General features: G+C 39.4%; 1 protein-coding gene across 2 annotated transcripts in view; it reads right to left on the reverse strand.

Annotated features, from left to right (window-relative positions):
• Window positions 1–18,840, reverse strand: part of LOC102234939 (unconventional myosin-X-like) — a 47,910-nt gene that overhangs the window by 12,138 nt on the left and 16,932 nt on the right. For both annotated transcript variants that reach the window (XM_005798337.2, XM_023352994.1), the window contains exons 3-25: window positions 11,386–11,544; window positions 10,536–10,723; window positions 9,592–9,726; window positions 8,812–8,936; window positions 8,640–8,653; window positions 8,452–8,536; window positions 7,656–7,762; window positions 7,044–7,173; window positions 6,847–6,965; window positions 6,605–6,751; window positions 6,301–6,401; window positions 6,136–6,202; window positions 5,948–6,040; window positions 5,796–5,864; window positions 5,625–5,707; window positions 4,809–4,911; window positions 4,495–4,575; window positions 4,228–4,352; window positions 4,012–4,129; window positions 2,931–3,037; window positions 2,556–2,820; window positions 1,058–1,888; window positions 315–438 (exon numbers count right to left, since the gene is read on the reverse strand). In XM_005798337.2, the coding sequence (XP_005798394.1) occupies window positions 315–438; window positions 1,058–1,888; window positions 2,556–2,820; window positions 2,931–3,037; window positions 4,012–4,129; window positions 4,228–4,352; window positions 4,495–4,575; window positions 4,809–4,911; window positions 5,625–5,707; window positions 5,796–5,864; window positions 5,948–6,040; window positions 6,136–6,202; window positions 6,301–6,401; window positions 6,605–6,751; window positions 6,847–6,965; window positions 7,044–7,173; window positions 7,656–7,762; window positions 8,452–8,536; window positions 8,640–8,653; window positions 8,812–8,936; window positions 9,592–9,726; window positions 10,536–10,723; window positions 11,386–11,544 (3,376 nt within the window). The remainder of the gene's footprint in view (window positions 1–314; window positions 439–1,057; window positions 1,889–2,555; window positions 2,821–2,930; window positions 3,038–4,011; window positions 4,130–4,227; window positions 4,353–4,494; window positions 4,576–4,808; window positions 4,912–5,624; window positions 5,708–5,795; window positions 5,865–5,947; window positions 6,041–6,135; window positions 6,203–6,300; window positions 6,402–6,604; window positions 6,752–6,846; window positions 6,966–7,043; window positions 7,174–7,655; window positions 7,763–8,451; window positions 8,537–8,639; window positions 8,654–8,811; window positions 8,937–9,591; window positions 9,727–10,535; window positions 10,724–11,385; window positions 11,545–18,840) is intronic.

Genomic DNA, 18,840 nt, shown 5'->3' on the forward strand with positions numbered 1-18,840 from the left:
ATAAACCTTTGACATTGCAACACTAAAATCCTTCTTATAACCACATTTGCTTACGTCCAATGACACTTTGATTATTTATTGATGAAGCTGAAAGTCTTTAAGGTTGGAAGGCCTCTTTGCCATTACCCTAATCTTTAGCTGATTTTCTATCAGCTTCAAGTCAGGACTCTTTCTTTCTGGACGACTTTAACATGTAAAAAAAGAAAAAGAAAAACCCGGGAAAGTGTTTATGTTTCTGCATTTTTCTGTCCAAGAACATTTATTAAACATAAGAGAGTATTAGAAATGAAAGATGTAAGGTTAGACAGACGCACCTTTCATGTAGAGGTAACCATGGAAATATGGTGGCCCATTTCCATTGAGCAAAGTCACGCGTCCGTTCGTCACCTCTTCATCAGTGTCCATCATGCCATCGTGTTCATCTTCGCTGTCTGCGTACTACGACATCAAACAGAAAAACGTAATACTTACCTATGGATACCTGGAAACATTAAACAAATACATCAGCAGCTACGGAAGCGTATTGCTATCACACAGGGGGGGGGGGGAATCAACCGTTATCACGTTTTAACGTCATACGTATCTTGTTAAAATGTTTTCCTAAACAGAACGGGACTGAACAGAAGGAAATTATGCTTAACATATGACTTAACATAAGACTGTAAATAAGTAACTAATCATGCAAATTATACTTAACATAAGTGTTAAGTAGTAAAATAATCTATTCTGCTTTAAAAACGAACACATAGACACTTCAAATCTGGACTAGATTATTCTATGCCAATAGCTATCAAGTCTTAGTAATATATGTATCATGTTTTAACAAGATACTATCACGTCTTAACAAGATACGTATCGAGTTTTAACAAGATACTATCACGTTGTAACGCGATAGAGCTCGATTTTTTTTCCCCTGCATGATAGCAAAGCGCTTCTACATACGCTTCCGTAATCAGTTTATCAGAAGAGTGACCAAGAAACAAAGGATTTGCTGTACAGCTGCTCATACATGTCTGCGTGCGCGCATGTGAGGAAGCAAGTAAGTGTGTGTCCTCACAGAGTCAGAGCTGCCTCTGTAGGACTCCACGCTGGTGTTGGTGCAGGTGGACTTCCTCGGGTGCTCCTCGTCCGTCACGGTAGCGCTCCCGCGGTTGCTTCCAGACACCGAGCTGTCGTCCCCGGCATTGACAGACCCCTCCTCGTCTTCCTGGTCGTAGTCCGACTCCGTGTCGGCCGGCATGCTGTAGATGGGCTCCTCTCCATCCACCAGGCTCTCCACCATGCTCACTTTCCTCTCCGAGTCTGTTTTTGTTTCCTCGTTTTTCTCTCCCTCTGCCGGAGGAGGAGGAACGGGAGCCCCGTCTCCAGGTGGAGGGAGCGGAGGAGGTGGAGGAATTCCAGTGGCGGGGACGCCGTCTACTGGAAGTGGAGGAGGCGCGGGGGGAACGGTTCCCTCTGCAAAAGCAGGTGGAGGAGGAGGGAGATGCACAAATATGTCCTGATCTATGGGAGCGTCGGACTCAGCAGGAGGTGGGAAGTCTGGCAGGGGGATGCACTCTTCCTCTGCATGGAAGCCTTCGTCTACATCCTCCTCTTTCGAGGCCCCTCCGGCTGTGCTCGCCCCTTTTGCGGTTTTCACCTCCGCCACAGGCTTGGCTCCGACTGCTTCCGCGGAGGGATCCACACCCCCAAAGTTCAGGAGGTCGATGAGCTCTGTTGCCTTCCGGGATGCCTCCTTCTTCATCCGCTTGAGCTCAGCATCCCGACGCAGCTGCAGCTCCTGTTTGGACGACTCGCACAGCTGCGACACCTCGTCCTCTCGCTTTTTCTGCAGGCGCTCGATCTCTCTCTCCAGCTGGAGGATCTCCTCCATTTGACGAGCTTCATCCTTTAGGGAGGGGGAAAAAGATACATTTTGTAATTCAAACTGAGGATAATAAGCTGCAGCATCAATTGCTGGATGTATTTTAGCTAGTCTCTAGTTTTTATGATAAAGGTGCATTGCAAAGATATTTATGTCACTTTTTGTACGATTGGCTACATTAAAATAGCAAAATGTAAAAGTAGTGCATGACTGTTAACCTGTTGGACCCTAAGGGGGTATAAATAAATTTCTGCCTGACAAAAACACACAAAAGTAAATCACTTATAGCCTCAGAGCTATTAGATTTAAGTGGAAGGAAAATGACTCATGGTTTTTATTTTATTTTTTTTACAACTACAAATCCAGAAAGTAAGATATTAATATCCATTCAGCCTCCTTTTATCTCATAATCCTGAATAAAAGTCACCGTATTAATAAATAAAGGCACAGCATTAATCCAACTTTCTACAGAGGTCCTATAGTTAACATTAAAAAAGCTCAATATTCATAGTTAAATCTGGTTAGGATACAAAACACATTTTGAACCTCTCACAAAACACTGCTCAATCCATCATTCAAAAAACAGAAAGCGCATGGAACATGTGCAATATTGTTTTTGTCAAATAAGACTAATTGTCTGACAAAAACAAAAAACCCTTGAAAACGCAGTACTTGCCTCTGTTGATCTCACCTTCTGATCGTCTTCATTAACCTCTTCGTCTTCCTCTGCGCCCGTATTCTTCTTCTCTTCCTCCTCCTTTTTCCTTTGCTCATCTTCCCTCTTCTTCTTCTCCTCTTTGAGTTTTCGAACGTGGGTGCGAGCCACCTGCCCTCGCCTGTGCTTCTGCAGCACCAGCGCCGCCTTGCGCTTCTTGACGAACTGTCTGCGTTGGATGTGCCTCCGCAAGTGCTTCTGCAGAACAACGATGCTGGAGCGAACCTGTTTGAAATGCTTCCTGTGAGGAAAAGCAGGGGATAAAAAAAAAAGACCCCATTTAGAACCAGTACAAACACCAGAGAGGAGTTATTGTCATCCCTTGAAGCATCGATTTAGGATGGCACCTACTTTGCAGAAAAAGTGAGTAGATGGGCTCGGATTATCATGGCAGCTTGACGCCGGATTTCATCCCTGTCTTTCTCCAAACGCTGCTCCAAAGACTCCTTCATGAACACCTACAGGAGCAAGACAGCAGAGATATATAAAATATTGATTCTCAGTATTACCTGGGATATACAGCTGGAAACAGATTTTCAGTATATAATCTGTATGAAAAGACAAAACTTTTCGAATCTGCCCTTAAACTTTCTATGAGACTGAGATTACGGCTTTGTGATGGTCACACCAGAACACCGACTGTCGACTTTAACACACTTCGTAACTAATTTGGTGATGCACCTTGGGTTCATTTTAAAGGCTCATCTGTGCTCATTCTGTTCTACAGAATGCTCTTTTGTCGTTTTTTCAGCTGTTTTATGAGGTGCACCAGTCCCTCTTGCAGAAAAACACAGACACAACCTGATACAGTCATCCCATATACTTCACAGTGGGGATTTGTTGTCATGCTTGTAAATTTTGCAGTTTCTCCTCATTGTGAGAAGGTGGAGGTCATCATTGCCAGACAGTTCAAATTCTGATTTTTCAAATCACATGACATGTCATCAGAAAATTAACCTCTTTGACCCTCTTCTTCTGGAGTTCCTCCTCTCTGAGTGGTCTTTTTGCTCATGTTGGTGCAGGATTTGTTTCACCTTGGATAATGACACACTCTAAGCTTCAGCGTATTTCTTTACGAGGTTGTTGCATTTGACACTTAACACCTTCAGGCACCTTCAGGCATGTGGAAATTGTAAGCAAGAGTAAGCCATACTTCTGCAATTTCTCATCCTGATATTTGCAAAAGTCTCATTTGTATTGATTTTTTGCAAGATGTTACACCAAGAAGCAGTGAATTTCTGGTTTTCCCTTAAAAATACATCCACAGTTTGGGCTCTGTATTAGTGGAATGTTGTGAATGAACCAATCAGAACAGACATCATCAAAAGGTAATTTGTCTTCTTATACAGTTTATATAAATATCTGGTTTCACTTATCTGGCCAGTAGGAAATTTAAAATCTCAAAGGATCTTTCAACTTTCAAAAAACTTGCCTTGGTCTTTCCCAGCTGCCACTCCTTCTTAGTTTTATCATATTTAGTTAAGAGATCAGTGCTTCTTTTCTTGTCATCCCCTGCTGCTGGCATCTTATCTTTTATGATGATTTTATACCTGACACCAAAATAAGACATAGTATGAGACAAAAATAGAAACAAAGTGGCATAGAGCTACACAAAGACTAGATGAGTGTAGATGATAGGGAGACGTACCGTGAGAAAAAATCTTTGAATGTTCTGCGAACGGGGAACCCAGCGCGACGGATCTTCACCGTCTCCAGCATCCCTGAATATCTTAGCTGGTTCAGGACGATTTCTGGGTCAAACACGTTCGGATTCTACACAAACAGTATAGACAACTTTAATATTTAGAGACCTTAAACAATATAAACCCAGATAGATAGAGAGAGAGAGAGAGAGAGAGAGAAACCGATTGATGTCAATTAGAGGAAAGATAATCCCAGATACAAAGAAAGTGACCTTTTCCATGTTGGGCTTAATGCAGCGAATGAAGAACGGATTGGATGCACTAAGTGTGGCCATGAGAGCATGGAGGGAGTCCTGGGGAGACACAGCAATGAAATGATATAGATTTTTTTTTCACATAATGTAAAACAGCCCCATTGGTAACAGAATAATATAACTCATTACTACCACTTTAAATAATGAATCAATAAACCATTAAAATAACTACTTGGCGAAATAAACAATTGCTGATTCCTTAGTTACATATTTCTGCTTAAGGGACGTCGTTCTGTCTCCTGTATAAAAGGAAATAAATGTCAATAACTCACCCTGAACTGGGAGCTCACTGTGGGCTTACGTCTGGCTGTCCCCATCTTCTCCTCATTGTTTCTGCTGCCGACCTTCTCAAACAAGTCGTAGATGAAGTCCAACCTGAGACGCGACGGGAAATAAAAAAAACGGCAGGAACTCAATTAAGCTGTGAGAATGCCACAGGTTGTGTCTGTATGACTTACAGAAGAAAATATCATTTTCAAAACCTACTAACAGAAATAACCAGTCCTTATTTATTATACATTTCAGAGAGGTCAGAAATCTCCTTAAGAAGGGGCCCCTGGGCAAAAGAGTAGCCAAACGAATCAAGGTTACAGCATATAAATACCAATAAATAATCCATAGTAAATAAAAGAAAAATGAAACAACAATTCAAAGTAACCTCTCAAGAAAAACAATGCATTTTTATTATATTATTTGTGTTTAAGAACTTTTAGTAAATTACTTCCCCTTATTGGAGTCTAGAAAGTGTTTGTAGAGTTTTCTTATGGAGAAATTATGAACATTTGGATTAATTTATGTCTCTTGTATTTTTCTTGTAGACCACATGTGGTCATATCACAGATTCAAGTGAACCTCGGAGGTTTCTTTCATCTTTGATCCATCTAATAGCTTTTAATCATCACGCCACAGCAATTACTACTTCAGGTTCCGAATAAAAAAATATCTGGAACATTGAAGAGTTAAGTTAGATTATCAAAAATGTTGACTGGGGCATTCATAATTTTAAAGGCAGATATTGAACGTCCCTCAAATGTCTCGGGAAACGTTTGACAGAAAACGATCTGTTTTTGTGAGTTTAAATCTCCTACCTGCTGTCCTTGAGCATGTTCAGGATGTCGTCCCTGAACGTGTCTCTGTTCTTCTCCAAGATTCCTCTCACATCATACAGCACCTGCTCAAAACACACACTTCCCACGGTCAAAATAATCATGTGAGCAGATTTGCGAACATTAAAAGCTGCTCATGTATCCATGGGTCACCTCTCCGGCATAATGCTTGATCCCAAACTGATGATCTGCAACTCTGGGCTTCACATAGTAAGGGTTTGTCTGCAGAAAACGGACATCAAGTACAGCATTTGCAACACAAGTGCAGCAAAGTAGCTTAAACTGTGGCGCATTAAATAACTCACAGAGTGTCTGCTGTGCAACTTCTCCAGCAGAGTGAAGTCTGTTCCTTTGGGGAATCGGCTCTCTTCGTTCACTAGTGCCAACAAGCCAAGTTTCTGCCATCGAGGAGAAAATAAAAGGTTCAAACTGCCTCTACGTCACAGAATCAACATCGACATTTCATGTACACATCAACAGCAACATTTCACACCTTCTCTATGAGGTCGAGACACTCCGCATTGTCCATCCAGTCGATGGCATCCCACTGAACTCCTTCCCTATACAATAAGTGCATCCAAACTGTCACACACTGATGAAACAAGCAGCACGTTTTGAGCTGAACCTCAACGAACCACGGCTCGTTTTTCGGCATCACCTGTTGTACTCCAGCTGCTCCAGGGAGAAGATGTGCTTGTTAAAGTATGCCTGGAGCTTCTCGTTGGCGTAATTGATGTTAAACTGTTCAAACCGATTCACCTGCATATCAACATATCCTCTGATCAATATACATGTCCAATTAAGCTTGGAAATTCTGGACATGAATGCAAAATTAGCCCTGAAATACAGCATGTCTTGATTGTTTTTTTACAGTTCAATCACAAGCAACAGCATATTTCATTGGGATTTTATGTAAACAAAATGGTTTGTATCTGAGAAGGATAAATTGCTGGAGTTCTTACCTCGAAATTTTCAAAGCCAAAGATATCAAGAATACCAATGGATTTGAAATTTTCTTTTCCCTTGATCTTCTGATTAATCTTGAGGATGATCCAGGAGAAACACTGGGAATACAGCGCCATCGCAACAGAGTCCCTGGAATCAATGGCCTGCAGCGATGTAGAAAGAGAGTAAGGACGACTGTGTGAATGTCTGAGGAAGATCAATCAAAAGTGGGGAAGGACAATGTATTTATGTCCCTGACCTGTTCAATCGTGAGAGGGGAACAGATTTCCTCTCCTCTGAGGATTATGGATCGCTGAGTCAGGACTTCAGAGAGCTGGAAGGCGTCCAGACCCAACAGTTCACTGGCGTTACTGACCACTGGGAACGAAAGAGATGAAGTTACTCAAACTTGACCCTAAACTTTTCTGAATCATTTCAACTGAGCGACAGCCTGACCTTGCTTGGTGGTGATCTGAGCCCCTCCTGCGAGCATGAACTCCATGTTGCCGAGCTGCAAGACTCCCGACAGCAGCTTGAACATGTCTCTGATTTCTTCCTCTGTAAACCCTAAAACCTTCAGTGCCTCCTGCACAAAGACAAGGGCATGAAACAGATAAAAGCAATGTTTATTTCATATGCAAACAATTACATATTGTCAATGTCAACTGTATTTATATAGCAGTTTAAAGACAGGTGTAAAACTGCACCAAAGTGCTGTACAAAAACGATGATAAATTAAGTTGATGAAAAGAAAAAGAGAAATAATACAAGAGAAAAAAAAAAATATATATATATATAGTTAAAATAATAAGAGTAATAATAAGTAAAAAAAAAAACAAAGAAGAGCTACGGTATCAGGTCTCAATTGAATGCCAAAGAATAAAAATGAGTTTTAAGAAGTGATTTAAAATGATCCAGGCTGTGGGCAGATCTAATCTGGAAAGGTAGATTATTCCAGAGAATAGGAGCAGCATATTGAAATTTTGAGGAAAAAAAATGAGAGAAAGTCTGAGACTTTTGCAAGGTGGCTATTGGTTACGTCTTTGTGATAATTGAACATCAACCGACCATAACACTGTTGTACAGTTCTTTGTCATTCAGGCTCTTGTCCTTCAGACATCCTGATTGGCTGAGGTAGTGGAAAGATTCAGCAGGATCCTCCAGGAAATACAGACCTGGAGAGACATATGAGACTTTCATGTGCACATACTTTATTTTCAGAATAACATATTAAGTAAAATATGCTTTTCATCTCAGTTTAGACCAATTGGTTACGACTAAAAGCTGATTAATAAGTCTGTTTTTGGCTTTTAGCATACAGGAATACAAGAATTTGGATTTCACATAAAATATCAAACTTTTTTACCACAAGGAATTATTATGTCATATGCTTAATTTCTTTTCAGTGTGCTGACCTTGTCTTTTTTTAATAATAAATCCACAATGATTAAACTGACACCAGGACATGGCATCCCAAAATACTAAAATGTCAAAAATCTACACCTGATTCACAAGCAAATAATATGCATGCTGGGTTGCAATTGTCATTTTACAACCAGAATTGTTTCTGTATTTTGTTGGGATTGTATTTGAAAGACAAAGTAGAGAAAAAGGTCTCAACTTTGACTGGACCGTTCAAACATATACAGATTCTTTGACCTTGACCCCTGTAGCTGTAGGTTTATTTATGGTCGCTGTCCTAAAGGTTTGTGCCTATAAAAAAACATTTTAAGTTTGAGAATGGCACTGTAGGTTGACATTACTTGTATATTCCAATAAGGTTGGCTAAATTTATCATACTTTGTTCATTAGTAATCAAAAAATATATTAAAAAAGGACCATTGCCAATATTTAGAGGACTTACTTTTATCCTCTTTACTGGCTCCTGCCAGCAGAGCATAGAAGATGTGGTAGTTTCTCTCTCCTGGATTTTGTCGTACCACACGGTTCTACAGAGGAAAAGAAAAGATTTCAATAACCATTATATTTAAAAACTGATGAATCATTCCATTTAAAATTTAAAATGGCATGAAAGGTATAACCTATATTTACCTTTTCCAGTAAATCTAAAAGGGAGAGTCAAGGAAGCAACTATGACTGGAACCTTTTTTTGTTTTTGTGATTAATATACTGGCTTGTTGCTGATATGTGCTATAAAAATAAACAAATAAACAATATATAAACATTTAAAAAACTGCCGTTCCACCACATACAGTAAGGATACAGTCGATGACGCAGCCTCCTTGGATGTTTCCGCACTCTGAGAAGTGAAGCTGGATGAACTTCCCAAAGCGACTGGAGTTGTTGTTGTAAACAGTCTTTGCGTTCCCAAAAGCCTCCATGATTGGACTGAAAAAGAAACAAGAATCTGCGGTTTTTATGTTGTTTTATTCAGCCTGTAGAAAACATTTCAGCTTCCTGGAAGAACGACAGTGGAGCCTCCATCATCCCCAGTGTTTCCTGTAAGGATCGCCATTTTTAACACAAAACTCACTCAAGTCAAAGTAGAAAAGGTGCATTTGAAATATTTAAGACAAAGCATGGAGGACTACTTTTTGCAGCAATAACGTAATCATTACTGCATTGAATTAATTTTCTGCCTGCTTTTATTGGTCTCTCAGATTATTATAAGGAATGCATAGTTGCCTTTTCCTTATAATGTTACTTCAACTTATTGAGGTTTGCAGAAATTAGTTTTTGTGCACCTCTTCCTAAATCTTGCAGCTGCATCTTAAATATAAATATGTAGAGGCCTGAATATTTTTCTTTTCCAGCTATTCTGTTGTTTGAAGCTCTTGTTAGAGGTAATTGTCTCAAACTCCAGCTTGTACAGATGTAGTGACTCCGATCCAGGAATTTAACTATGAACACCGAAGCAGAAAAGGAGCACAGCTTTATTTAATTAATAATAACAGAGTAATGTGTGGTGTAAATCTGAAGACATGAAGGTAAATGACACACTCAGCTGATTAAAATGTAAAAACATTTGTTTCGTCCTGCACACCTGCTCTGAACGATGGCCTGCTCCACGTGAGTAGTTCTCTCCGACTGAGGAGCAGCGATTGAGTTCTGGCTCATCACCGACAGAAACTGCAGCAGCAGTTTGGTGCTCTCCGTCTTCCCCGCTCCTGATTCACCACTGGAGAACACACACACACACACGCACACGCACGCACACACACGCCCACGCACCCCCACCACCCAAATCCAATTATAAAGCCAGTGACCTTCTGTGACATCCCAGTAACTCCGACTGGTCTGGTCATCTAATTGATAGAGGGGCTTGATTGCTTCAGAGATATTTCATTAGGTTCCAGACTCTTTCCATAACGTTGAGGGTAATTGAAAGCACTCGGATCAGACCATTTAGCTGCAAACCGTCTTGATTCAGTGGTGAAGGATTTTTTTTTTAATGAAAGATGAAACAATTCATAAACTTTAATGTTTCAGTTTTGTTTCTTCAGCAGCGACAGAACGAGTTTACTTCCTTTAGTTAGGTTTCTTACCTTCTTTCAGTACAAAGTGGCATGTCGTTGGAAAGTGGAAGAAAAAGTGTCCTTGGTTTTCAAAATTGTTTACTAGCAGATCTGAAAAGTGTGGCACGCATCTGTTTTTTAGTCCCCCAGGATTAAGTATTTCTAGAATCTCCATGTCTAGTCTTCAGCAGCCTTCCGTGCTGAGCTGTGTTTCAGCATATGTTGACCCCACTTTGTATCTACAAAAGGCAATTGATTTGATTTGGCTTTGAATCATTTTAAAATGGGGTTGAAAACATATGCAAGCCTTACTTCAGAGATTTTTATTTAAAAACCATGTATCATTTTTCTTTGTCTTGATCCGTTAGATAGAATCACAAAAACATAGTGCGTAGTTGTAGACTAAACGTGAAAAGGTCCAAAGAATATACATCCGATGCAACCCAGCAATTAATCTGAACCATGAACTCACCTTATGAGGACACACTGACTGTCATGGCGTTTCCAGATGCAGCGGTAACATTCATTGGCCACGGCAAAAATGTGCGGCGGGAGTTCCCCCAGATGGTGCTTGGAGTACAAGTCCACTCTGTCCAGGTCGTACAGGCCTGGGATCTGTTTATATGGGTTGACAGCAGCCAGGATACTTCCAATATTAGTCTGAAAACAGAAAAGAAGAAGAAAAAGAGTTTCAGATTATTTCTTTTTTAAACCATCTTGAAAAGTCTTGATACACTGCTCAATAATAAATGGAAAATTTGGATTAATGCAGCTTTCTGTACCCATCCATAATTCTTTTAGGTTGGAAAGCCTCCTTGTTATCTTTCCAAACTGATTTAAGTTTGGACTTTGGTAACAAAAAGTTAACATTGCTTTCACCTAGAAGAAACATATTTAATTAAACCTAAGTCTTCCAAGAATGTAGATATAAGTTGTTGAGGTCTAAACAGAAGAGCTGCATTCACACTGAGAAAATGTTACACAGAGCAGGACTCTACTCACTAAATGGGTGAACATTGCTGCTCTTAATCCCAATGTTTTAATAACAAAAAAATAAAGCATGCATCATTTTCAGCCCTGCTTTTTGTCACCTAAAATCACAATAAATAACCTCAGAGTTTGTGGTTGTACTGAGTAACTCTTCTCCTAATAGGTTTAAATGTTGGTTAGCCTGTTTCCAGATACAGAAAATCTTCTCTGCCTTTTCCCGTATTTTTACCCAATATTTTCTAATAAAACATTTGTGTTTGTGCGATAAAGTTGCTTACGGAGAGTAGACACCGACTTGCACGTATGTCAACAACCAGGATGACCTGACTTACGTAAATGTTATCCTTTTGGTAGCGCTGGTAAAGGTTGTGCATGATTGCAGCCTCATGCAACTCAGCCAGCGCTGACATGTCCTCCACCCCGTCAATACTGGACTGGTGCATCGCATACACCCGCTCCCTGGTGACCTCGGCCTGCTGTAGGTAAAACACCTGCACACAAGGAGGCACACAAACTGTCTCGCATCATCATGTTAAGGTTTCCTAAAGCAAAATCCATAAGCAAAAAAATCTACAAATCTGATCCCTTTTTTTTATTGGTGCTACTGCTTGATAATTACAGTCTAAGAATGTTGTTTTTAGAACGACAACAGATGCCAGTGTTGCAAGAGCCGCTTTTTTAAGACCCATTTCATGACAATACAGAGCAGTTTTGGCTCAGACCCCAGTCTCCTCCATGCCATCCATCACTATGGCAACAGGACAGTGTAGGGGAAAGCGGAGAAGTGGGGAGGGAAGAGAGAAGACGAGAGGAAGTGTAACAGATCTGATGTGGTGGGATCTGACAGGTGAAAGCAGCTCGGTGTGAATTCAGGTCAGGCATGCAAATGATGTTACTACGGATCCCCGTGTCCGGTCAACACACACACACACACACACACACATGCACGCGCCAACACACACAGAGAGGTATTGGAGATAACTGCTGTTCTGTTTCAGCTTGAAGGTCGCTCACCTATTTCACTGAAATCAGCTTGTCTGAAAATAGAAACCATGCCATTTACAATACAGGGTTGCTGACATGACGCACAGCAAGCCTTCACCCTGTGAGTGTGTGTGACTCTGTGTGCACTGCAGAAACAGATGTATTGGTAGTCTGTGGAGAGTAACAGCAGGACTTGCCATAGGCACTCAGACTGTTCCTAAATTAATCTATTACACCCCACTTACAGTTCTTTTTTTCTGTGAAGAGTTGTTGTATGGCGGACCACTCCCAAAAAATCAACATGTCATCGTTATTTGCTAATTGTATGTGATTATGATGTTTTTAGTCTGCACGTTTCTGGAGTTAGCATACTCTTTTTTCCCTTTGTAAATGTCAAGCTGTCATAGATATTTCATGTATAGTTTGTGGGTAAATGCAGATGATGGTCTTGCCTATAATGTCACTGGGTTTCTTCACTCAGCTGTGATTAATTGACCTAAATATTCCCTAAATATTCCGCTTCTTTCATTGGAAAGGAACGATTACTGTAGGCTTACATTAGAAGCTGACAGTGAAACTGCAATCACAATGCTTAAAACATTTGACATCACATAAAATGAATAAAATGTATTAGTAGCAGCAGTACTGTTGGAAAACAGGGAAAAGAGCTGAGAAAACTGCGGCATATTACACACATTTTCAATTTAATTTGTTTTAAGTTGTTTAAATCATCTAATATTGGAGATTAGTTATCCACCATTTCTGGGGATTTATTCACCTTTGTGCAAGCTCACTGTGATGTAACATCTCCCTACTGCAAGTAAGGAAAGTGCTATTGAAGAAGATGCTCAAAAACATAATTTCTCTTTAGGTTTTTCATTTACAGACATTTAAACTTAACCCTCTCACCTCAGCTTTTTCTAAATCTAAACCTAAATTGGTAGCAATGAAAACAAAAGACAATCCCAGATTCAACAGAACATAACCAAAATTACAGCAGAAAGACAGATAAAAAAGAAAAAAAAATCAATGAACCAGAGTGAAACTAAAAAATGTTGAACAATAAAACGGACACATCAACATGCCTTTGTCCATCGAAGTACATGAAAGCATATCTTTAATACATTCTGTTCCCGCTTCTTGGAGCTTCTCTGAAAACAAAGTAAATCTGCTGCAAATAAAAGCATCTGTATTTGACCTGCATCAGCTTTTTTAGACTTACCTAAAGTTACTTCATGAAAACTAGACACTAGCATGACCAGAAAACAGTCTGTATATCTATGTGTGACCTTTGTGTTAATGTATTAATTAGTGTTTGATCTGCGTGATGTTCACGGTTCTATGAGACATGAGATGCACTGACATGCCTTCTGGTCAAAGGGTTTTGGCAGCTGTAACATGCAGCGACGTTACAGCTGGACCGTGTTGTCTTAATGTGTCTCTAACATCAGTTGTTCTGCAAAGATTCCCACTCTGCCTTGCTCATTATGAGCTCTCACTCTGTTAAATAATTCTCTCATGTTCTTAATTTCTTTCTTTGTTTCTGTTTGTGTCTCTAAAATCCCTTCTGAGTCCTTTATCCTTATTTTCTTTTGTTTGTTACTCTTCCTGAATCCATCCTCTCTCCTTCTCCCACACTATAACTGATGTGTTTTTTAATTAATTGTTTTTTTCAGTTTCTGAACAAAAAACATTTCCAGTAGCTCTCTTTAATCATCTACTGCTTCTTTACTCCCAGACTTCCTGATCTATTACTCTTTAAAAGTAATGTGTGTGTATCATAGACTGTCTGGAAGCCTAATGGCTCAGTCTGGGACCTCAGGCTGTTATTGAACAATCACTCTCAACCATATGAATTAGAGAATCATGCACTACAAAGTACTTTATAGGAAAGGTAGAGAGAACAAGGCTTCACACACACTAAGTCAACAAAAAGGTAGACTGCAATCACATGTAAAACCCAACTTGCTCATAACATTTTAGCAAGCCTTTTTGGCAAAATGCATAAAAAATCTTACAGTTCATTTATGCTTAGTATTATTTTAACACTGTCACAATCCTGCAGTGTATTTTATTTGTTTTCTTTTGCACTTTTGTTAATTTCGCTGAGGTTTATTTGTGTTCTAAAAATCTTGCCTTGCTCAATTAATTTCTCTTGTTAAGGTGTTGCCATACATTTTGACTCCTGCTGCATTCTTGTGTTTTGTTCTTTGTGTATATGGATTTATTTTTCTTAGAACTCTGTTTGATTTCCCCGTCAGTTTGTGGAAGTCTTCCTCCTTCTCCTTGGACACTGGACTTTGTAGATTTCAGTATGCCTCCCGTCTTCCCGGGTCCTTCAAAGTGTCTACTCGTGACACATGCAAATTATTCAAATTGGCATTATAAGGTAAAGCATTCAACAATTCCTTTTCATCTTTTATTAATTCCAAAGTATTTGCTGGTCGTGTATTTGACCCTTTGCATCTGCTACGTGAGCAGATGCAGATGAATATGACATTAACAAGACTTATAACTAGATAATTCACACATTAGCCAATATCAAAAAGTTGCTATGAAAAAGAAATGACCTTTCAATCATACTGAAATAGGATTTTGTAGGATTTACATTCTATATCTACAAGTAATTTGAATTATTCCAACTTTTTTGGGCTGTATGGGTAAAAGTGGCACCAGGTTTCTCATGCAGCGGAGAGTGAGGACACATAAGGTCCTGCACTCCCTCAGCTCTGTCACAGTGAATTTATCTTTGGCCACATAGGAGCAATGCCACCTCAACCGACAGGCTTCCGTTGGTGACAAGTAGCAACTCATGTGGGAAAATCTCTTCACTGTGTTGAACACGCAGCTTTTTCTTGTCATTAATTTTTCATAAATCTGTCGGCCATTTGCACAGCCACATTTAAGACATGTTACGGTGTATGCCTCAGATCAGTGCGGTCATATTTACGATAAAAGTCGACGCTGGCGGTTACCTTGGCGATATATAGGGTAAAGCGGAAACAACACCCCCAAGTACTTGAATACAATGCTTGCTGCATTTATTGACACCACTGGATTCAGTCTTTCAAAAGAGCCCACCTGAATTTGCCAGTATTTCTAAGAAATCATGATGCCATCCACTATAACCAGGTTCTTAAAGCCCACAGCATGATAGATCCTCTGCTGTAGATAAGTGTGGTGCTTTTCAACATATTTATCCTTTGATTTATACTAAGCGCACCTCGAGTGTTTGTTATGAAAAAAAATCTTTTCTCAGGGACACAGAAAGTGGTGAAGTACTAAATAGATCTTCCAACAGATCAACTTACTGTAAATCATATAAAAAAGGTTTTAGTTGAATTTATTCCAAAGGAGTTGGTAAAGGTAATAATAAAGCTGTCAGTGGTCAATTTGTTATTAATGGAAGCTGAATTGCAAGACTTTTCGCACCAATTTTGCACAAATGTGCTGCTTCCTGTGGCAAAGCCAAATTTGTTTTCAAATACCCAGGACTTGAAAATCCCACTTGAGAAATGTACATAACTCAGGACAACCACAGGCAAGTGATTCTGTGAAAGAAGACACTTTAAAGTGGAAAAGTATGTCAAAGACTCAGAAATTAAAAAGCAGCTGCAGTAGGACATAAAAAGGGATTTCTTAAGATGTCTCCCTTTTTTGCCCTCAGGTCGGACTCAACACATATTCTGGTAATAGATTTGTGTTTCATTTTAAAACCCAGAAAAGTAACAAGAACTCTCAAACTCATGTCTGTGACAAACGGGTACCCACACAAAGCTCTACAACTCAGAGAGTCTAAAAATGAGCACCTCACATTTAATAATTTATTATGAAGATGAAGATTGAAGACACTTCAGATTGGTCAGGGGGAAACAAGATAATCAGCAGTGGAGAGAAAGAAAAAGCAACTCTGACCTTCGTTTTAAATTCCACTGTAAGCATGAAAACTAAAGTAAATTCTAATAAAAACATTTTTAAAAAGAGGCTAATGCATTATTAATAATCTACATGGTGCAAAGCTGAGCCACAGAAAATATTGCGGATAAAACATAAATGTACATTTTATTTTATTTTTATCTTCATTTTATTTGCAAAAAACAAATATAAACCCTATTTTCACATATTAAAAAGGGACCAAAAAGTTGTCGACAGAAGCAGCACATACTTCACCGAATTTTCATCTATTTCTTTTTACTTTAAAAATATTTTTGTGAAATGAACACACTTATGTTGATACTAATCACGTTTGTTCGTTAAGAGCTACTTCTGCCTGACAACTGCTTCTCTCACCTAATTTATCCTGATTATTTGTTTTCCTCCCCTCTCTTAGGCACACACCTTCGCCCCTCCCCCTGTCCTCGTCCCTCTCTGCGTTTGTCGTTTGTTCTTCAACAGGAACAATAAGAAACTGTTTTTTTGTCAAGACGGATGAAGTTAGGTATACCTCGGATTACAAGCCTCTGAATGACTCAATGAAAGGAAAATTAAAGGTTTGGTAACCTTTAGTTTCCAAGACTCTGACCCAGTCTGATCGAAACCTGACAGAAAATCTGTAGGATCACCAAAGCAGGGCTCAGGAAGAAAATCTAAAACATCTGGGGAACTTTTTGCGAGGCTGAGAAGCAAATATTTCTGAGTCAAGACGTGGGATGTTGACAAATTTCTACCAAAAATGACTGCTAGAAATTAATTTAACATGCATTTTTAACAAACTATTCACACTCTTTCAACCAGGTATTAAATATATTTTTTAATGATTTTGCTTTTTTCTTTCCAACACAGTTGTTTGTGTTGAATATCTGTTGAATAGTCCCTTTCCTGGACACACAACACATTCTATCCTTTTACTATCTCCCGTTGCTTCTTTTCTGCAAAATTACTTCGCTCTTAACCTGATTTGTGGAAACACTCACGCACTTTCTGCGTGTGCACTTTCGCCATAAAGCTCTCTGATGTTTAATGCTGCTTTGCATGATTCAGGAGCAGAGCTGAGGGAGACAAGCCTCTTCATTTGACTTCACATATTAGCTGCAGCAAGAGTGAGAGAGAGCGGGCCTGAGAGATAAAAATGGAAAGGCTGGGAGAGGAGTGCTGTGGGCACAGTGACCTATATTCTGCTCGGCAGAGGAGGGATTCAGTATCACACAGTACTGTACGCAGAGGCAGGTCTCATCACTGACCTTGGTCCTGATCCCTCGGACCTCCACCTCTCTGGTTAGGAGCGGAGAACTCACTTTAGGTTGAGTCGAACCTCTTTATGCAGTTGTAGATGCAAGCAGAGGCTGAATAAATCCATCTAAAAACTAAAACTGCTGTTGTTTTTATTCTGTTTTCAGAAGAAATGCTAAACGGTAAATGGCCGATACCTTACCAAGTCTTTATCAAATCCAGATGACCCCAAAGCGAAGGCAAGGAAAGTTGTTTTGCAATAAGTGTCAACAGTTAAAGGTGATTAAAACCTCTCTGCCTCACAGGAGACTCACTTTGCAGAGTTTCGTATCTGTTTGAGCCTCAGACTGCAAAGCAGAAATTTAGAAGCATTTATTCATCTCATCATTTGAAGCACAACAACTGTGTAACTCCTAAATCCCCTCAGGGTCAAAAGCTGTGAGTGTTTGGAGAAGAAAATGGGTCAGTAGACAAGACAGTGTTCATTTTTATATATGCAGAATAAAAGTCATGCATACAGTTTTCACTCGGTGTATTTTAGGGCGTATTTTGTCTGCCGTGTGGAAGTTGTGTCTGTGAACATGAGCTAATGCATCTCTGCAGCCTTTTTTGTCTTCATGTCAGCTCTCTGTTGAAATCCGGGTCACTCAAAACATAACTCATCGCAGCCGCAACCTGCGTTTCTACGTACATGTCCGTGAGTGAGGCTTACATTCATCATAAAATGCTTCTATGAAATGCAGACGCACAGAATAAGCAGTGATGAGGTGAATATGTTGTGCCCAAAAGTAACCATGGCAACCTTATCAACAGGCTGTTCACTAGAAAAAGCAGCATGTGTGATTTTTAACAAAAAGTTGGGAAGGAAGACTTCCAACTGAGTTTAAAATGATTCTGAACCAGGAAAAAAAGATTGTAATTTTAATTACTTTTTTCCATTACCTCTAAAGCTACAATACTGACTTCATCTGATTTTCCAGTTTGTTTGTTTTTCGCTGACCCAGTTTTATCACATATTCATTAAACTAATCTGATCAGATCCATCTTCATAACTCTCTTGTTAAAGAGAAAGGGAAAATGGAAAATATGTTTGCTTTGGGTTCTTTCGCTCTTGAGTCACTTATAAAATTTCTTCCAAACTCTCCCTTATGTTAATGAGCTTCAGGTGATGACAGAGAAACTTCATTTCAAATGAGATGAAATGAGAGTTAAGAAAAGAGTTTGGCATCAGCATCCCTCTACAATCTAAATAGCCTTTGTTTCCACTAAATTAAGTTTCTAAAAAGCTCCAAAACATACCCGACCCTCGGGGGGAAAAAAATCTTACTAGCTTTTGAAACATATACATGCATCTTTTGTTTTATTATCAATTAAAATAACACAATGGATTTAATGTTTATCATTCTTGGTAAAAAAAAAAAAAAAGAAAAATTACAAGGCCAAAAAATGGAAAAAGTGAAGATAGAAAAAAAAAATAAAGCGCATAATTTGCAACCAAAAGGCGTAAAAGGACTGAACAAGAAAATGATTGTTTGCGCCATTAAATTTGTCTTACGTTTATTGATAAAGTAACGTCAAACCAGAATGACAGCTCAAAGGCTCTTTGCACACAGCTACACTATTGATGCCCTCGG

The sequence above is a fragment of the Xiphophorus maculatus genome, chromosome 19 (genome assembly GCF_002775205.1).
Source record: "Xiphophorus maculatus strain JP 163 A chromosome 19, X_maculatus-5.0-male, whole genome shotgun sequence".
Classification (NCBI taxonomy): Eukaryota; Metazoa; Chordata; class Actinopteri; order Cyprinodontiformes; family Poeciliidae; genus Xiphophorus; species Xiphophorus maculatus.